Below are 18,610 nucleotides of genomic sequence, written 5' to 3' on the forward strand. Positions count from 1 at the left end.
TATCAAATAAAATCTGTATTTAAAAAGTTTCAGCTCAGTAATATGTAGAATATTTTGATTCAAAAGTTATTCAATACTACACTAATTTTAAAAGAATATATATATATATATATTACATGAATAGCGCAATTGCTGCCTTTTTTATTTCAACTACTGTTAACTTAATCGCGTTAATTACTCTTTATCACGCTATCAAACTATTGTGAAGTAGCTGTGTATTAGATGTGAAGTGACCATGTGCTAATTGTATAAACTCAACTTAATTCGCCAAATTCAATTATTTTATTAAATTACGTTTATCCACGGCAGTATCATGAACTTTAAAATCCAACGGAACAAAACTTTTATTAATGTTGTATATTGCCAGACAGTTTGTATAAGTATTATTTGTTAATTGTTACTTTTGAAATTGTCAATAAACCTGACTAGTTTCCTTCTTGCTTTTCCGCGTTCCTATCCGCCTAGTTCACTGAACGTCAGACTTATCGGTTTTCGATTAAGCAAAACCACGGAGGACACATCGACAAGGGGTATTCGCCACAAGGTTTAGAAAGGTGCAGGATCGTCGTGAGAGGCACGTCGCTCCATTGGAGGACAACCAACTCCATGTCTTGGAAGTACCATTCTGTTGGTTCATCGCCGCAGATTCAATTGAGTCCAACATCTGATTAGTGGAATGAAGGTGTAGGTGAACACCATTGGAGATACATCAAGACGAGAGAACTCGACGCCCCTGGCAGTCCAGCAGGATTAAAATCCAGTTGTTGGCTGACTCCAGTACATCCAGGTTCCCCCAGGGAAAACAATTCATCATCCAGATGACCAGGACGACACCGGTCTAATCGGATTTGTTAGGCTAGTGCTCAGCCTTTATCTTTTAGTCACAACCTATTTCTTTCTCTCTCTCTCACTTTTTCCCCCAACTAGTCATTTTTAAAATTAAAACATTTGAATTTTATTTAAATTCAAACATAACTCTTACAGTTAAGTACCGTGTTGTACATCAGTTTCACCCCAATTGTTACATTCATTAAATGAATATTTTAGAGATTATTCTCAGCTACGACTGATGGCACAGCACCGGCACACTATGCCATGCAGAAGTGTCGGAAGGCTTATACAAGGGCTGGATAAAAATTAATTGCAACATTGTTATAATTCGGTTTTATGCACAGAATAATTTTACTTATACTTTTCCAATGTAATGTCCTCCCATCTCTATTACCTGCCACACGCATGGAAAGATCAGTGCGTCAATCTTAGTGAATGTTTCGCAGGGACCGCCATACGACACGGATGATTGCTTCTTTTGTGTCGTAGTGCTTCCCGCGAAGCAGTTCCTTCATTTTAGCAAAAAGGTCGTCACGTCGTCCCTGAAAACGTTACCTTACACTGAGCCCCGTGCCACTTCAATCTTCAACCACGCATATTGTCCGTCTTTCCGAAACATATTGTTATGGCGTTTCCACCTTCCTCCTCTATTTAATGGCACAGTTGTTTTTGACTGAACAACACACAGTCGTTATCACTCGCCACATTCCCTTATCAGCTACGGAACTCTTGTTGTATTGAGACATAGTCCTCTGAATTGAGAACAGTGTTGCCACTACTTTTCATCCAACTTATGTATGTCCATCTGCGCGTCTTTGTGTCCGTTGACAGATATCAAAGCAAAAACAATACGAGATATAGCGGTTTTTTGCAACCGATTCGGCGTCCCAAGAATAGGTTAAATCTTCCCCGTTAACCCTCTATTTAAACCGAAAGTACTTCAATTAACCATTTCCCGTTTCAATATATCGCAATTGAACTAAAAATAATAATAGATAGCGAGAAGTGGTATTTTGCAAACGATTTAGCGTCCAAAGACAACGTATCATGACTATTCGCAACAATGGACCGAAACTGGAAGTGGTTTAAATTTACTATTATTTGTAGATTCAATAACAATTTCCATAGGGAAAAAGCGGTAAACGATATCGAGAACCTGATTTTGGTCATCAATTCAGTGCCTGAAGAGTAGGTACTATCTCCTCCATTAACCCTCCATTTAGATCAGAAGTGTTCAAATTAACAATTTTCCGTCTTAATCTTTATCGCCATAGAATGAAAACAATAACATAGCGAGAACTGGTTTTCTACAAACGATTCAGCGTTTCAAGACAGCACATAATGACTATCCGCAACACACTAGTGAAACCTAAAGTGATTCAAATTTACTATTACTTCTGATTTCACTACTGATTTCCATATAGAAAAATGGTAAAAGATTTCTATTGATTTTTTTAGACCATCAATTCAGCATCTGAAACGTAGGTTCCATCTTCTCCGTTAAACCTCTATTCAAACTGGAAGTGGTTCAAATTAATCTTTTCCGATTTCAATGTTTGTTGCTACAGAACGAAAATGGTACGAGGCAGTGAGAAGTGGTATTTTGCAATCAATTCAGCGTCTCAAGAGAACATACCATTACCATCCATAATACTCTACCTAAAACAGAAATGATTGAAATTTACTAGAACTTCCAGTTTCAATACTGATTTCCGTAGAACAAAAACGTAACAAGACTGACTTAAAAACAATGCTGTGCAAGTCTTATACAGTGGCTACATCCGTCCGCACTCTGTCTGTCAACAGGTATCAGAGCAAAAGCGGTAAGAGATATCGAGAAACGGTTTCCTGCAATCGGTTCAGCATTTCAACAATAGGTTCCATCTTCTAAATTAACGCTGTATTCTAACCGGTAGTTGTAGAAATCAACCATTTCCAGTTTCAATGTTTATCACCATAGAGCAAAAATGGTAGACGCTACCGAGATGCGGATTTTTGCAATCGATTTACCATTTTAAGAATACGTTCCACCTCCTCCGTTAACACTAAACGGGAAATGGTTGAAATTAAACATTTTCGGTTTCAACATTTTTCACCGTATAACGAAGATTGCAACAGATAGCGAGAGGCACTTTCTTGCAAACGGTTCAGGGTCTCAAGGCAACATATCATGACTAACTGCATCACTAACGAAACCGGAAATGGTTAGAATTTACTACTGCTTCCGGTTGCCATGATTTCCATACTGCAAGAACGGTAAAAGATATTGAGAAGCTGTTTTTTGCAAACGATTCAGCATCCTAAGAGTAAACAGAAAATAGCATCTCCTTTACTCCATCTATCTTATTTCTTCTTAATTGATGTATGCTGATCTTTGTGAATTACTAACAGTATTAATATGGCTTAAAAAATCAAAGGATTTGAAAATACCATATTTACATCGTAAATGTTTACATTAAGTTACCTATGTTTTCTTCCGCTAGCTGCAATATTGCCTTACTTTAATTAGTAAATTAGTAAAGAAGCAGAGTTAGTTACTAGCAGTTCTACTTGTGGAAATTTCGATGTGTAATTATATTTGCGTGAATTTTGTTAATTGGAGTATGAATTATTATTATTAAATTACATTATTTATTAAGGCTGTCTTTGCCTAAATTCAATTGTGGTTCTTTGTTTCTGATAAAATGACTCGTATACAAATCTTCCCACTAATAATAAGATTTTATTATATGTTTATTACTTATTTATTTTTTGATCAAACATTTGGTCTTATCAGTGGCGTATTTTGTGGGCTACCGGGCCTACCGGAGGTAGCCCTAGAATATTACAAAATAAAGTTATTATAATATAAACTAATTTATATTGCTAATCTTATTCTGTAATATCTTCTTTCAATGATACAAGTTTGAAAACTTTATGAATTTAGATACATCCATTAGTTTCTTTGCACGCAGTCTGTTTCGCTTTTTAAGAGATCGACACGACAAACTAGCAGAAACCTCTCTTTAGTTATTCCAGCAAGAATCGTAGTTATCAGCGCATTCCTCTCGCTCCACGCCTCCAACTCAATCCTACAGCGTACGAACGGGCTGCCAGTTTCCTCTAGAGAAATTGGTTTCTTAGGCGTGAGCGGAGGGTTAAAGGGAAGTTATACGAGTAATGACAGGGCATTTTGGAGGACTCCGGGAATTGCCCGACATGTTAAGCCTCGTTACGTAGCGGTTTGCGTCAACGCAATGCAAATTTTGTGTTTTCCCAAGACCTAGGTCTAGGTTTTACAGTATTTTACGATAGTCGGCATAGCTGTTATATATACTTGTTTCATTATTTGCGTTACTTTGCGAAGGCTCTTACAAACTGAGGCTCCTTCATTGGTTAATAACCTATTTCAATGTTCTTTATTACTACCACAGCTTCCACTTACTCTAGTGAGTAGAGGTAAAACCTACCCAAAGCAAAATGTATGGTCATTTCATACAGCAAATGAATATAGAAATGTACGATCGTTTTTCCGTAATAATAGCTAATAAGATAATAAAAGTCTTTCTAGTGAAGAGCAAATCATGTTTATTTACTTGATAAAAGAAAAAGTGTTGTAAGGTTTTCTCTTGTTTTAAAGATTGTATAATTACGTAAAAACTAAACGCCAATAATAGTAATACTATTAATGTCACCAACTTCATCAATAAATATGAAAGTCGGGATATTTTAAAGTCGCGACAGAGCCACTTCGGGACCGGATCATTTTCTCCGAAGTCGGGATCGTCTCGACAAAATCAGAACAGTGGAGAGTGATGTACGAGTTATGATACCTCTTGTAGGAAAATGAAAGTGTTAAAGAAACAAAGTGTTCGTTTTTTATTTTTGTCGTGCAATAGAATGGTTACAGAAGGAAGCTTAAAAGTGAATGAAAGACTGTGAAGGTAATTTTCAAATAACAAAATCTGAAATATATATATATATTTTGAGTGTAGCAAACAGTGTGTAAAATAAATAAAAGATAAACTAAATAAAAAGTGGTGCAAAATAGCGTCAAAGGAGGTGATTAAATTTGTCTTTGTGTTTTGAAGTAGCATTCTGTTTAAGTGTAAAAACTGAAACCAAGTTAGTAAATTGTTCACTTCTGTTGTGACATTGTGGGGGAAGAATGGCAGAGCAAGTTTCAGGAGGGGTTTGTATTGACAATTACTGTATTAGAGAAAGTTTATTAAATATACAGACGTTCATAGTTATAACGAAAAACTAGAAATTGTGAAAATGGCAAGACTAACTCCTGACTCAAATTTATCTAAGGATGTAAGAGAAGAACACAGTCATTTCATATTATGTTCGTATGACAAGTTTAATTGGCTGTGTAGCTCTAAGTTGCCTAAAATATTTTGTTGGTTGTATTTGTTATTCAGCAATGTAAATAGGCAATTAGTTGAGTTATAGCAATATTATTTGCAAATTACTACGTATTTTTATGCATTATTGTTATTCTTGTTTGTTTGATAGAAATGTCCCTTTGCAGCAGCGAGGCTACATGAGACATGGACCGACAGGCTAAGATAGAATCTGGTAAATCGTAATGTATTCAACACTTTCCCACCGAGAATTCAATCCGGGACCATGTGCAGCAAGGACGTGCGTGCTAGCAACTAGACCAGTAGGGAGGACGTAGGCGTAACTAGGCCCCAAGTAATAACTAATGACTCCAAAGAGGGAGAGCTCGTATTATTATTATTATTATTATTATTATTATTATTAATGTACACGTGTTACAAAGGATAGCAGTAGCCCAAGCCATCAAACTAGTATAAGCCACTGGGTCTTATTTAAATGTTTTGATAACCTTGAAACTTCTGGATTGATATCTTTGGAATTCTTGACATTCCTTTATTCTAGTTTCTGTTCTTTTCTATCATATGGATATGTGTGGGGTTAAAATCGCATCCGATCTCTTATACGCCTAAATTTACCTGATAATATTTCTTCTAGCCAGGTAATCATTTCTTAAGCTTTATTGAAGATTTAAATATAATCTTGAATCCATATTTTTCTGCTATTTATTGCAGTCTAAACGATAAACCTGGCCTCATTATTGTCTCTCTTACTGTATACGTTTAACTCTTATTGTTTCCATTTATCTAACATTCATTTCTTGTAATCAATTTCAGTGCGTACCTTACCTTTAAAAAAAAAAAAAAAAAAAAAGTAAACTTTATATATATATGTAGATCCATACATTTGATTTTGCCGTGAATGAGGCGACTTATTATTTATGTAAGTCGGTTTAAAAATTTGTCCTGTTTCCTAACTAAATCAAAGAACCTAATTTTATTATTGCTCTTCTAACTCAACGATACATTTAATTTTAGGACATATGGTACTTAACTGAGAGAAGGTTCTGAAGAAGATAAAAAGAGAATTATCTGCAATTCTGTAGTATTTGAAACATCTGAATAGGTGTAGATTTAAATCTAACTTGTGCTAGCAGCGGTGAGAAGGACCTCCCCATTGCTACTCCCTGCATCTGTTTGGAGAATTGATTCTGAGATTTGCGAAATTCAGCGAATTAGTAAAGAAGCTTTTACGAGGGTCGTCCACAAAAAAAAAATAAAAAAAAAAAATATATATATATATATATATATATATATATATATATATATATATATATCCCAACAAAACCAGCCAAAAAAAGAAATCACAACAAAACTTCACATACAACTATACTAACACTACTTTTCCACATAATCACCATTGTTATTGAGGCATTTAACACTACGAGAGAAATTTTTCAATGTCGATGTTATATTCATACGTCACCAATGACTGAAGCCATGAAGTTACAGCCAGAAAGTAAAGAACGATTGCGGACTACGCCGGGCGGAAACACGTAACTATAGAGACTATGTACTTGTCGATTAGCTCCCCTCGCTGTTTCACTCTGAACTGAGTCTTGTTCTTGTGCGCTCATGTTCGTTTCACTGCAGTTGTTCCAAATGGCGGCTACAATAGAGCATCTTGGTAAGTGTGAAATTCACAGCGTTGTTCGTTTTTTGAATGTGTAAAATATTCGGCCTATACAGATGTATAGGCAAATCAAACAAGTGTGTAATGAAAATGTAATAAATGAGTTTTCTTCTGTTAGAAAATAATGTGTATAATGCTCAACGAAGGAAGAACAAACATACAGGATAAAGAGAGCAGCGGCCGGCCATCACTCGTTACGAACGACTTGAAAGAAAAAGTTAAAACAAAAAAGAGCAAGAGAATAAGCGCTTTACGTTTAGCTCTTTACACAAAGATTTTTCCAGAAATCTCGAGATCTCTCCTACATGAAATGGTCATAGTGCATCTAAAAGAAACTGCTCGCTGGGTTCCCAAATAGTTGACAGAAATGCAGAAGACAAAATGAATACCAACACTTTGAATTTTCTTATCTGATACGAGAGAGATAGTGACGCATTTCTGTTGCAATGTTAGAGGAGACATGTCAATCCCCCTTACAGTCTCGCCTTGGCACATGGTGACTTTCACTTTTTCGCAAAAATGAACAGGTTTCTCGGGGGAACACACTTCCAAAGTATGACGCGCTTAAAGAGGTAGTAATTCCATGGTTTCAGTTGTTATCAGCAGATGAGTATAATATCGGCATTGAACTACTTAAGGTAAGTGTCTCGTAAGCACCTCAATAATAATGACGATTATGTAGGAAAGTAATGTTATGCTTAGTATTGTTATAAATGAAATTTTTTTCATATATTTTTTGTTGAGATATACCCAATTATTTTTTATTCTCTGGACGACCTTCGTATGCTCAGTCAAGTTTCCTGTACGGTCTTCAGGGAGCACTAACGTATGTTAAAATTACATTTTCTGATAACTTTTTATGATTTGTTTAAGACCGAATCAAAGATACGTCTATCCATTTCATCCTGTTTTGATACTGTCCACTTTGAGCGATGTTTCAACCTGATACACCCATCTTTCTAAGTGTCAATACTCTGGACCTCAGCTGTCTCTAATTGTCATGGTAGAAACCTGAGACTTGGTGAAAGAAAATCTAATGGTTATCTTTTGTTGTATTTGGGTGTATGTATATCTGACAAATGCACTGCCGTATAATTTTACATTTCTAGGACTACAATACACAAAATATTACCAACTCATGGACGAAATGATTTATGAATACGTTATACAAAACTGCATTATGAATTAGATTCCTGCTACCGAAGATTGACAAATCAAAAGAAATTACTTGAAAGCCTAATGGAAACGCTACTTAAAAAAAGATCATGACCTTTTTCCTTTCTACTCTCTAAATAAAACTTTTGCTTCTCTGTTTCCTGTGTATATTGCATATTCATCTTAGTTGATTCTGCTATCACAGGGTTCCTACTGATCTAAACAAATCTATTTCCCTGACTTTCATGACAGGTGTCGGATGACGTTGACATATAAATAAGGAATAAATAACGGTGAATATTTATATATGAGAATATTTATTCCATAGGGACAAATAATAGTCAATTGCTCATAAGTACAATCCACTTACCACCCATAAAAATCGGAGCAACGTTCCATAACTGCGATCATTAATGGTTGGCTAAGCTGAAATTGGTGTACAATTAATGTTAGAAAAAATATATTTTATAAAATTTCTCTTACTTTTCCAGTCTTTTTCCCTGACCAGTAGGAACCCTGTATCAATTATTCCACAAGTGAAAGGAGTTGTCGATAAATTAATATCTTATAGTCTGTAATGTTAGGGAAACCAGACACTACTTAAGCCAGTGTCTCAATGGTGTGCAGCGCTCACCTCTGGTATGTGAGTTTCTTCGGGGCTCTCTCGCTTCCATCCCCTCCCCTAGTTTTTCGTTTCACCATTTTGTTCATTATAATCGCCACCGCCCCTCTTAGCCTAGGAACATATTTGTAATAAAGAAATAAAACACATGTGATTTGTTGTCTCAAAATTGGTATTGGTTGTTTTACTAATTTAATAATTTACTTTCTACAATTTTTAAAAGCTAAGGCAGTAAAATAAGATGTTTTACGGTGGTATATATTACGTAAGTACGAACATGAATTGTTAGTGCAGATAAAACGTCAAAGAATGAAGTGCGGGACTGAACCGGAAATCAAACTCGGGCCTCCGGTTTATTTACCGCCCCGGTGCGCTAACAATTACGCTACCCAGTTTGTTCCCTGAACTGCTACACTTCTTTCAGTCTTGAGGTCGGCGTTCAGTATGTATGTTTATACACTGAATTTTATACATTATAGGACACTAACCTGATTGACTCCTCCAGGGCGAACATATGCAGCATGCATACGAGCTCCAGATACTCTTTCGTAGAATTCCATCATCTTCTCTCTCTCCTCAAAAAGCCAGAAGAACGGCGTTAAAGCACCAACATCTAATGCATGGGTGCCTATACCCATGATGTGGTTCAAGATTCGTGTAATTTCAGCAAACAATGCTATGAAGCACACAAAATATATATGTTATTTAAAATCATTTCACTTAATCATATTTTTCAAAATACATTTTATACTTTCAATTGTGTCACCAATATGATTTGCATTATCATGATGATAAAATATGACATCCAAAGGAAAAAACAGAAAAGACGGTATATGAAGTACAAGGTACTGGTTTTATTTCGAATAAAGTATGATGAAATGAAATCTTTGAGTTTTACGTCCCATGGTTATGCCGGGTAGGCTAAAGGAGACGGTGATGATAACAAATGTATGAAAGAGTGGAATGAAGAAAGTGGGAGGAAACGGGAGAACTCACATACACGGTGTCTGTCCACCACAAAGTTTACTTGGCCCAAGCTGGGATCGAACCAGGGACCCCATGCACCAGAGGTGAACGCTCTAAAGCATGATGAATATATGTAATATTCACCCACTTCAGTGTGTTTAGATGCAATGCTGAAGAATGGCATGTTAAATAGACGCTGTTATTTAGTTAAGTATTTCTTTTTCTTTTAGGGAAAATGGTAAAGGAATCAGCTTGAGTAAAAGATATTGTTTTTATACCTAATAAAAATTATTCATGAACCCACATTTCAATTTTCAAAGATGAGTTTTTAATGAAGTTCCTCGTTCACATTGTGCAGTTTATTTTAAATCTTTTAAAAATCCTGAAATCTGAATATTTTTATATTCAAAATACTCTACACATCTTAAGTCTATGCTTCTCTACATTGTGTCTATATATTATGCAAGGCTAGTTCAATAAATAAGCAGAAATATGTAACTAGAATTTTTTTAAAAAAAATACTTATTATAAGCAGCAAAATAAACTACATTCTTATTTTTCAGCTGTTCTCCCTCCCCGTAGTTCAATGCAGCTCGCCAGCGCTAGGCAAGGGGCTGATTCTAAAGGGGACAAATGTTTCAGACGCTTATGTAATCACTTACGCACAGCTGACTGGACTAACTCGTGACTCGGGAAATTTCACCCACTTAACACATCTTTAAAAGGGCCAAAGGTTGGAAATTTTAAGATTCAATATCAGGTGAATATGTAGGATAGAGTTAGCACTTAAATCGTTATGTTCTCGACGGAAAACAATGTAGCACTGGCAGTATGTGATCTCGCATTGTCACAGAGTAAAAACACATAATTCGACACCTGACCACATTGTCTCTGCAGACTGGCTGGTTCATTTTTTCACGCAAAGGGATGGAATATATTGTACTGTTTACATTATGATCTCTGGGCACGTAATGTTTAAGACCTGGTCCCTTGTGGTCACAAAACAAAGTTAATATTTGCTTTCTGTGACTGTAGTGAAACAGCAATGGCTAAATATGGAGAATCTTCAACATTGATTACCTCGTGTTGTCACAAGGCGATGAATATCAATCGGTTTCCAGCCTTTATCTAACAGAAATCTAACGTGAATTTGCTGCACCAGTTTGGAGCAATCTGATAAGGTCACTGCCATCTTCTGTAACTGTTTCCCATCGTCCCACGTGCGACGTATGCGTAATAATTCTAGCCATGAATGACTCTAGGATTCCCCCACAAAATAATAAACATATAACAACCACGGTCGTACCTTTTTGATTTTTTAAATACTTTTTTTATATGATTTATTGAATAAGCTGTGTGTATTCCACAGCATTAATACGCAATCTCATGATTAAAACCAAATCACTTTTCTTTTCTTTTCTTTTTAATCTTGTCGCATATTTCACTATTTTTCGTGTGAAATATTCTGTGCTATAATTGTATATACGAAAAACGTGTTCTAATTTCTTAGGAGCAGGAAGAAACTTGTGTCGTGCTACTTACTTAAAAAGATTATTTAAACATAAAAAGACATATCCTTACATGTTTCTACTCCTACTTTGTCATTTTTGAGCATAGTTGGAAAAGATTTTTTCTAAAATAATTAAATAATTCTTCCAAATATTAGCCTTAGTTTGGTTAGAATGAGTGGTGTTTGTTGTTTAGTTTATTATTCAAGTTATGATAGATTCTAGACTATTAAACCAAATATTAATTCGGTTTACTATAGGATTGAATGTGTTATAATTCAAGAGAAGATATTGTTTCGAAATTATTCATATCAACACAGGAGAAGAATTGAGGAGGACAGGATATGGACAAACCGTCAGAAATTATGGCCAAATACTCTGACAGTTTGACCATATCCTGTCCTTCCCAATCATTTCGAAATGAATATGGAACGAATTTAGAAAATATTATTAGTTAAAAATTCCTGTAAAAATTTAGGAACACAATCTATCTTAAAACCCTAAAAAATTTTGTTTCTTGCTTTGTACACTGTATAGGCAACCTACGAAGTATAAATTTGTGTATCATATTTGTACGGTATCTACCATATTCAATGATACCAATTTTATATTGTTCAATTGTACACTTGTTTTCACAAGAACATAGTTAGAGCCACGGATTTGAGTGGAAATGTTCATTTCAGCTTATACATATAATGCTCATTTATAATGTCATACATATATTTATATGTACACTCATGTCCAAAATTATTGTCGCCATATCTATAAACATGTTGTTGTAGGAATATAGTTTGATAGCGAATTCGCCCGGTATTTCTTATAATGTTAGTATGTGTACAATCGGCAAAGACGTGTATGTGGCAAATTTCATGTCAAAAGAACAGTAAATAAGAACAATAAAACGAAAATAAAATTTTCTTGTCTATTTACCAACATTTTATTTCACTCATTTTAATTTTCGTATTTATAATTCTTTTCCTATGAAATTTACCACAAATTAACATTTCCCGATTATACACTAAGTATCAGTATTAAAAGCACCTTGCAAAATCATTATCAAATTATATTCTTACGAGAAGAGAGTTATAGATATGCGACAATAATTTTGGACATGAGTGTACATAATAATATGTCATGATCACTTAATATTATTACTTCATTTACAGCTAATTACGATACATATCGAGTTCTCATTCTTTCGGAAGTAGTCCACGAAAAAACAAAATACTTACCACGAGAACTTCAACATTTTAGGTAGGTATAATTTCATGTACGTAACTTACTTCTTATGTATTTCGCTCGTCGTGGTATGTCAATGTTTAGTAACTTTTCCACAGCAAGTGAAAAGCACTGCTCGTTACACATCATGCTCACATAATCCAGACGGTCAAAATAGGGCAATGCTTGAGTATACGTCTTGTATTCAATAAGTTTTTCTGTTCCTCGATGCAACAGCCCAATATGAGGATCAGCTCGGACAACAGTCTGAAAATAACGGAAGTAATTAACAAAATGAATGAAGACAGGTGTATTCTGTGTTATATATTTCGCAAATACCGTGAACAACTGATTTTATATCCAGAGAAAATGATAACAAGGAAAAAAAGATACCTGTAAATCATATTTTTTCCTTTCTTTTTTTAATAAATAAAATGAATTTGGAAGAAACGTTCATTTATGTAATTAAATCTTCAAAAACTTAAAACGGACAATGTTATGACTAATCTTGTTGAAAAACAATCGTAAATTCATCATTAGGCAGCGCCTCCATTGCTTCCGAATTTCCCAGCACGTGTAAATAAAAAACTGGAGTGCCTCGACTAGTTCCGACCTGTCGAACTTAAGAAGACTGTGAATTGCGGAAAGGACAAAAATCCTCCAGATATTCTTAGAAGGATGTTTTAATTATGAACATTAATCTGGCTGCGTGGCCAGACTGAAGTCCTTTTCCATGTTTTACTGTATTGCAGTATTATGAAGTAGACCTTTTAAAATGTGTTAAGCGTAGATTTGACGCAGACACTAAAGTCGGGGATTTCTATAGGGGAAATACAACTGAAAATGTATAACGTAAAAGATATGTCTGGGCAATGAAGAGACTGAAGTTTAATACGTTTCAAATTAGGCATAAGTGGATGCAGTAAGATACTCTACATATACAAATTGATAGAAAGCAGTACTTCTAATAAACAGAGCTAAACTCAAGGAGCAGTAAAACCTTACTTTCTTAGTTGCTGTTCTGACAGTCCTACAGTTGTCATTCTGTTATGTTGTTATAACTAATTTTTCTAATCGCGTATTGTACAGGGAAATTTAGAAATAACGGCAATTAAATGTTCTCCCATCTCAGATCACATACGAATTCGGAAGCACACTGACAATTTGTTTTCAGCTTACAACTTGTTTTACTAAGATACTCCTGCACCATCTCATATTTTCTTGACTCGCCTCTATGATTTTGTCGATTTTTTTTTCCACAAAGTCACTGGTTTTCATGAAATATACGATTTTCTATGACTACAATTGTAAAATCAAAGAAGTACATTGTCAATATTACGTTGTATTACACAACAGGCTGAATTATTAATCCCATATTAAATTCTAGTAAAAAACATGGTGTTTTAAACAATAACAATGAAGAAACATATCAAATTAGACATGTACGCATGTTACATCAAGTTCATTCACAAGCCAACTCACCTCTCCATCCAGTTCTAACACAAGCCGCAACACACCGTGAGCAGCAGGATGTTGAGGACCAAAGTTCAAACTGATGTTCTTCACTTTCTTTTCGACAGGAGCTATTTTATTATTCCAAGGCGGCAATTTCCATTTCGATGTAACCTCATCTGGATACATAACTGGTCCCGAAAATTGCTGGATAAACTCGGGATCGGGAAACCATCTGTGAGCCCCACGTTGTGGACTAAAATAACAAGATAGGAACATTATTATTATTATTTCTTGAACAATTATTTTTTTAAATTCAATATAAAAAAACCATTACAATTTTAAAGAAGAAAATAAAACCATCTTAATGTAACACCAAACACAGTAAAAGGCTCACACCAAAAACACATTTTAGTATATTTATAGACAGTCAGGGGCTGTAGTAGCTCAGTGCTAGAGTGCTCACCTCTGGTGCGTCGGTCCCGGGTTCAATCCCAGCCCCCGCCAATTGAACTTTATGGTGGACAAACACCGTGTGCGTGGGTTTTCTCGGGGTTCTCCCGTTTCCTCCCACTTTCTTCATTCCACCATTTCATTCATTTCTCATCATCACCGTCTCCTTTAGCCTCACCGGCATAACCGTGGGACGTAAAACTTAAAGATTTCATTTCATCATCACCGTCTCCCTTATTTTTCGACGCATAATCATGAAACGTTAAACTTTAAAAAAAGAAAAATAAACTTTTAAGAGTTCTTTATAAAACTCAGAATGCAATAGGACATTTCAAATATACGATGCATAAGATAATTAGGAAATCAATTACATCCCAAAGACGTACAATTCTTATCGGATATTTCTGCAGCTACATGTTTGCTAGTTCCCAAGGTTTTCCACAGTTGCCAGCAGAAATACATATCTACAAAGTACATAACTTGTCAATAATTTTAGAACGATTGTTTCCTTTAACGCAGGAGGAGCATAATTCTGAAAATTAGAATAAAGGAAAAGGCTGTCTTTCTTTAGATTCAACTAGTAACAATGCAGAGTCGTTTATGCAGTGCAGTTCTGCTCCTCATGCAGTAGATTTGAGTTTTTTTTTTCTACGCTGATATTTAAAAACATTCATTTATGCGAGTACGAAAGCTATTATACAGGGACATCCACATTATACATTGATCAAGTATAACATTCTAGCTTATAGGTTTATTTGCTTCGGCTGTTCCGAGCATAAGATATACGTATAAAAACATTAAGAACAAATAATAAAGAAACTAAGCCTACCTAATGCATAACAATAATAAATGATATAAAAAGCAATGAGCTGTTTAGTACGGGACTGTATACCTACTTTTGGGCCACCCTGTAATTTGACCCCGGTCTCCCGAAGAAACCCAAAGACGCTTTGTTTGAAAAGAAATTTGAGGTTAACTTCACATGCCAGCTCCATTAGTATACTCACTCACAAACGAGAAATTACACTCTATTAATTTTATGACAATGGATCAAAACTTCGTTAACCTTAAGTTAACCCGTTCGTACCCCTACCTTACTTATGGCTATCTTACTTTGCTCTGCTCTACTCCACCCTACTCTACTCTACTGTACCTTTTAAATCGGCCCTACTTATCGATGCGCAGCTGAAGCGTTTATTGTAAAGTTCACCCGAAATTTGTAAGTAGTTACACATAGATTGTGCCTTATTTTTAGCATCTATTAGAACCACATATAAAACATCGGATATATGGAAATAAAAAGTATCTCTCTTATGGGATCATGATAGAACGTTAAGAAGTAAGGGAAAGGAAAACTAGGCTCTAATTGGGAAGAAACATAACAGATAGACAATAACACCTGAATGAAGACAAGACGGTTATCTGAGAACCATATTGGGGTTATATTTAGCAGAAGGGATCCAAAAAGACAACATTTACGGGAGATAACATAACATCCAAATCTAACCTAAACTAACCTAATATTAGTAGAAATAAGCGAAATCCTATCATTTTTTGGAAAATTATGCTGGACCCCTACACTAACATAATGTAACAAACTAATCTAACCTAACTTAAGGTAATCTAAACTCACCTAAACTAACCTAATGTGAACGGAAATGACCGAAATTGTAACATTTTTCAGAAACAAATGCTGGACCCCTTCTGCTAAACATTAGCCCCATATTGAATTGCTGTTTCTCAAAATGCACTGAGTGAATTATCAGTAACGTCAAAATACTTATGATGATATAAAGCAGAAAAAATAAACTATCTTATGTGATAATACAATTTGATTAATGAATTGTGCCATAAATAATGTGAAACTAACCTACCCTAATTTTACTCTTCCTCAAGAAGTAACAACCATGTTCTATATTTATTACTCTGTAAGGTTCTTTATACAATCCTGTTATTACTACTTTCTGTTTGACTTCCTAATCAAGCTTGTAACTGTAAAATTCTATATGTACCTACCAACTAAGGAAATAAGGACCACGTTCAATTATTAAAAAAAAAAAAAAAAAAAAAAAAAAAACAACTGTGAAAATTAGGTTGAATGCCCGATAAGAGCTGATGTTTCTAATGACAAATCTATCACACACCTTGTTGTAATGCTATCACTTCGAGTTCGACCATGTGTGTCTTAACAAAATCGAACTTCCACGGCTCAATTTTCATTTCATTTTTTACTTCTCTTTTTCAGCAGTATTTTGATATGTTGATTTTTTAACTTTTATTTTCAGCATGTGTTTATATCGTCATGGGGACAAATAACCCCGTTGCTGACGTCCTCATTAAACCCGAATAAATGGAAATCAATCAATTACAGCATCATACACATCCTACGCTAGTGAGTTCAAAACACTGTCATATTATGCTCTACTGTCTGTTCACTTTACATCGCATCAATCCGCAAACTCATATAGTCCGGAATTCAACTTTGGTTTTCTCCCTTATTATCCAACCTACACTGATGACCTTTATTACCTTTTTTGTTACTCTCATGTTGACATTTTGTCTGATTTTGTTCATTTCTCCGTAAATTTTGTATTTTGGGGCCGCCATCTTCTGCAGTTAACCCGTAATGTGTTATGTTACTTTGGAACACAAATATACACGCAATGAAAACATATCGGGATAATATCTAAAACGTCTTTAGTAACTTACATACACATAATTCAATACGTAATATTACGCCATATACAGTATATTGCGATATACTCGTTTATGTGTATACCCACCTTCGCTGACGCGACTGCCCCTTACGGATGCAGCCGCTGTTCTATTTCTTTTAGATAGAATTCTTGCTTTTTAATGACCACCTAGTATAAGTTGTTTAGTGTCTTTGGCACAATACTTGTTATCGTATTTGTACACTAAAGCCCCCTAAAGTGAGTCTATACATAACAGAAATTAGCGAAATTGTAACAATTTTCGTAGGTTTTGGTCGAAAATCAAGCGGACGACCAACTTCAGAATAAATTTCCCAGTGAAATTCTTTGAAAGAGTTGTGATTTGTTTGTTGTTTTTCGACATCTCTAAATTGTAGCTGTAATTACTTTTCTTATTATAATAATTATTATATTTAACGTTTTCTTGAAATGAAATCTTTAACGTCCCACAATTATGCCTGTTAGGTTAAGGGAGACAATGATTAAAGCAAGTGAATGACGATGGAATTGGTGGAATGAGAAAGTCGGAATAAACGGGAGTACCGAGAAAACCCACAAGCACGGTGTTGTCCACCACAAACTTACTTAGCCCGGGATCGAATCAGGAACCCACGAACTAGAGGTAAGCGCTCTACTACTGAGCCATCATGACCCATTTTAATGTTTTCTTGTGTGGATATTTTTCTGAAAAATCTGCTTATTTGTTATATATAAGCGGTTATAAACATGGGACTATACGGCGAGCGGAGGGAACTACTTGGCGCAAGGTAACCGAACAGTTGCATTGTGGGAAAGAAACGAGCATATATGTTATCAAAATGGCGAATGTACAAGAGCAATAAACTAACAGTTTTAACATTTGTGAAGCAATACGTTGATAACGAGCAAAATCTTTTAAAAGTTTGTGAAGAACAAGGATTAATGAACCTAATAACAAATTGCAGAAAGTGTGGAAAGGAGATAACAGCGAAAAATCGCGGCGAAAGCGGACGCCCAACTTCGGAATAAATGCCTTTTTTTTTTTTTTTTTTTTTATCCGGCACTTAATCCTAAACATATAAACAACCAAGCATGCAGCAATTCTCCTGGTATACTTAAGGAATCAAGAACAGCTGAGGGGACAAAAATAACTAACTTCCTGTTTATCTACCGTTACATATTACATATATTTCAAAGCAATCAGTACAAGATAATTATACACTTACTTAGCAACGTACAAAGATCCACCAACTTGTAAAAACAATTTGCTGCCAAAAATTACAGGCGTAGAACTACGCAACACGGCTCCCACCAGAGCCGCCATCTTTATCACAGACGATTTATCGAATCAAAATCGAAGCAAGATTGCTTGCATATCGATGCAAGACATGAATCAGAACAATATGCGATTTGCATCATCGCAACGCAAACTTTACGATACCGATTTTGCAGAGATAGGGTTGCCAGATTTTGTAAGCGAAAAACCGGGACACCAATCTCAGGCTATATAAGATCATGGTTCCTACTCATTTGATCTGAACCAATTAATTACCTGTCTTTTCCAGGTTAGTACTCACAATTTTCCAGTTCATTCTATATATAGTTAACACAGTGGCGTAGCAGCTGCCCCCGCAACCCCCGCAGTGCAGGGGGGCCCCGATGTATAGGGGCCCCGAAGTCTTGCGATGAATAAAGTT

The 18,610-nt window shown here is 35.3% G+C and overlaps 1 protein-coding gene across 1 annotated transcript in view; it reads right to left on the reverse strand.

Annotated features, from left to right (window-relative positions):
* The window catches only part of ND-49 (NADH dehydrogenase (ubiquinone) 49 kDa subunit), a 48,612-nt gene extending 30,325 nt beyond the window's left edge, over positions 1-18,287 (reverse strand). Inside the window, exons 1-4 of the mRNA XM_081728202.1 lie at positions 18,140-18,287; positions 13,798-14,023; positions 12,381-12,582; positions 9,112-9,299 (exon numbers count right to left, since the gene is read on the reverse strand). Coding sequence (XP_081584328.1) covers positions 9,112-9,299; positions 12,381-12,582; positions 13,798-14,023; positions 18,140-18,237 — 714 coding nt within the window. The 5' untranslated portion in view covers positions 18,238-18,287. The remainder of the gene's footprint in view (positions 1-9,111; positions 9,300-12,380; positions 12,583-13,797; positions 14,024-18,139) is intronic.
* Between the last annotated feature and the right edge of the window lie 323 nt (positions 18,288-18,610).

The sequence above is a fragment of the Thermobia domestica genome, chromosome 10 (genome assembly GCF_964235325.1).
Source record: "Thermobia domestica chromosome 10, izTheDome1.hap1.1, whole genome shotgun sequence".
Taxonomy (NCBI): domain Eukaryota; kingdom Metazoa; phylum Arthropoda; class Insecta; order Zygentoma; family Lepismatidae; genus Thermobia; species Thermobia domestica.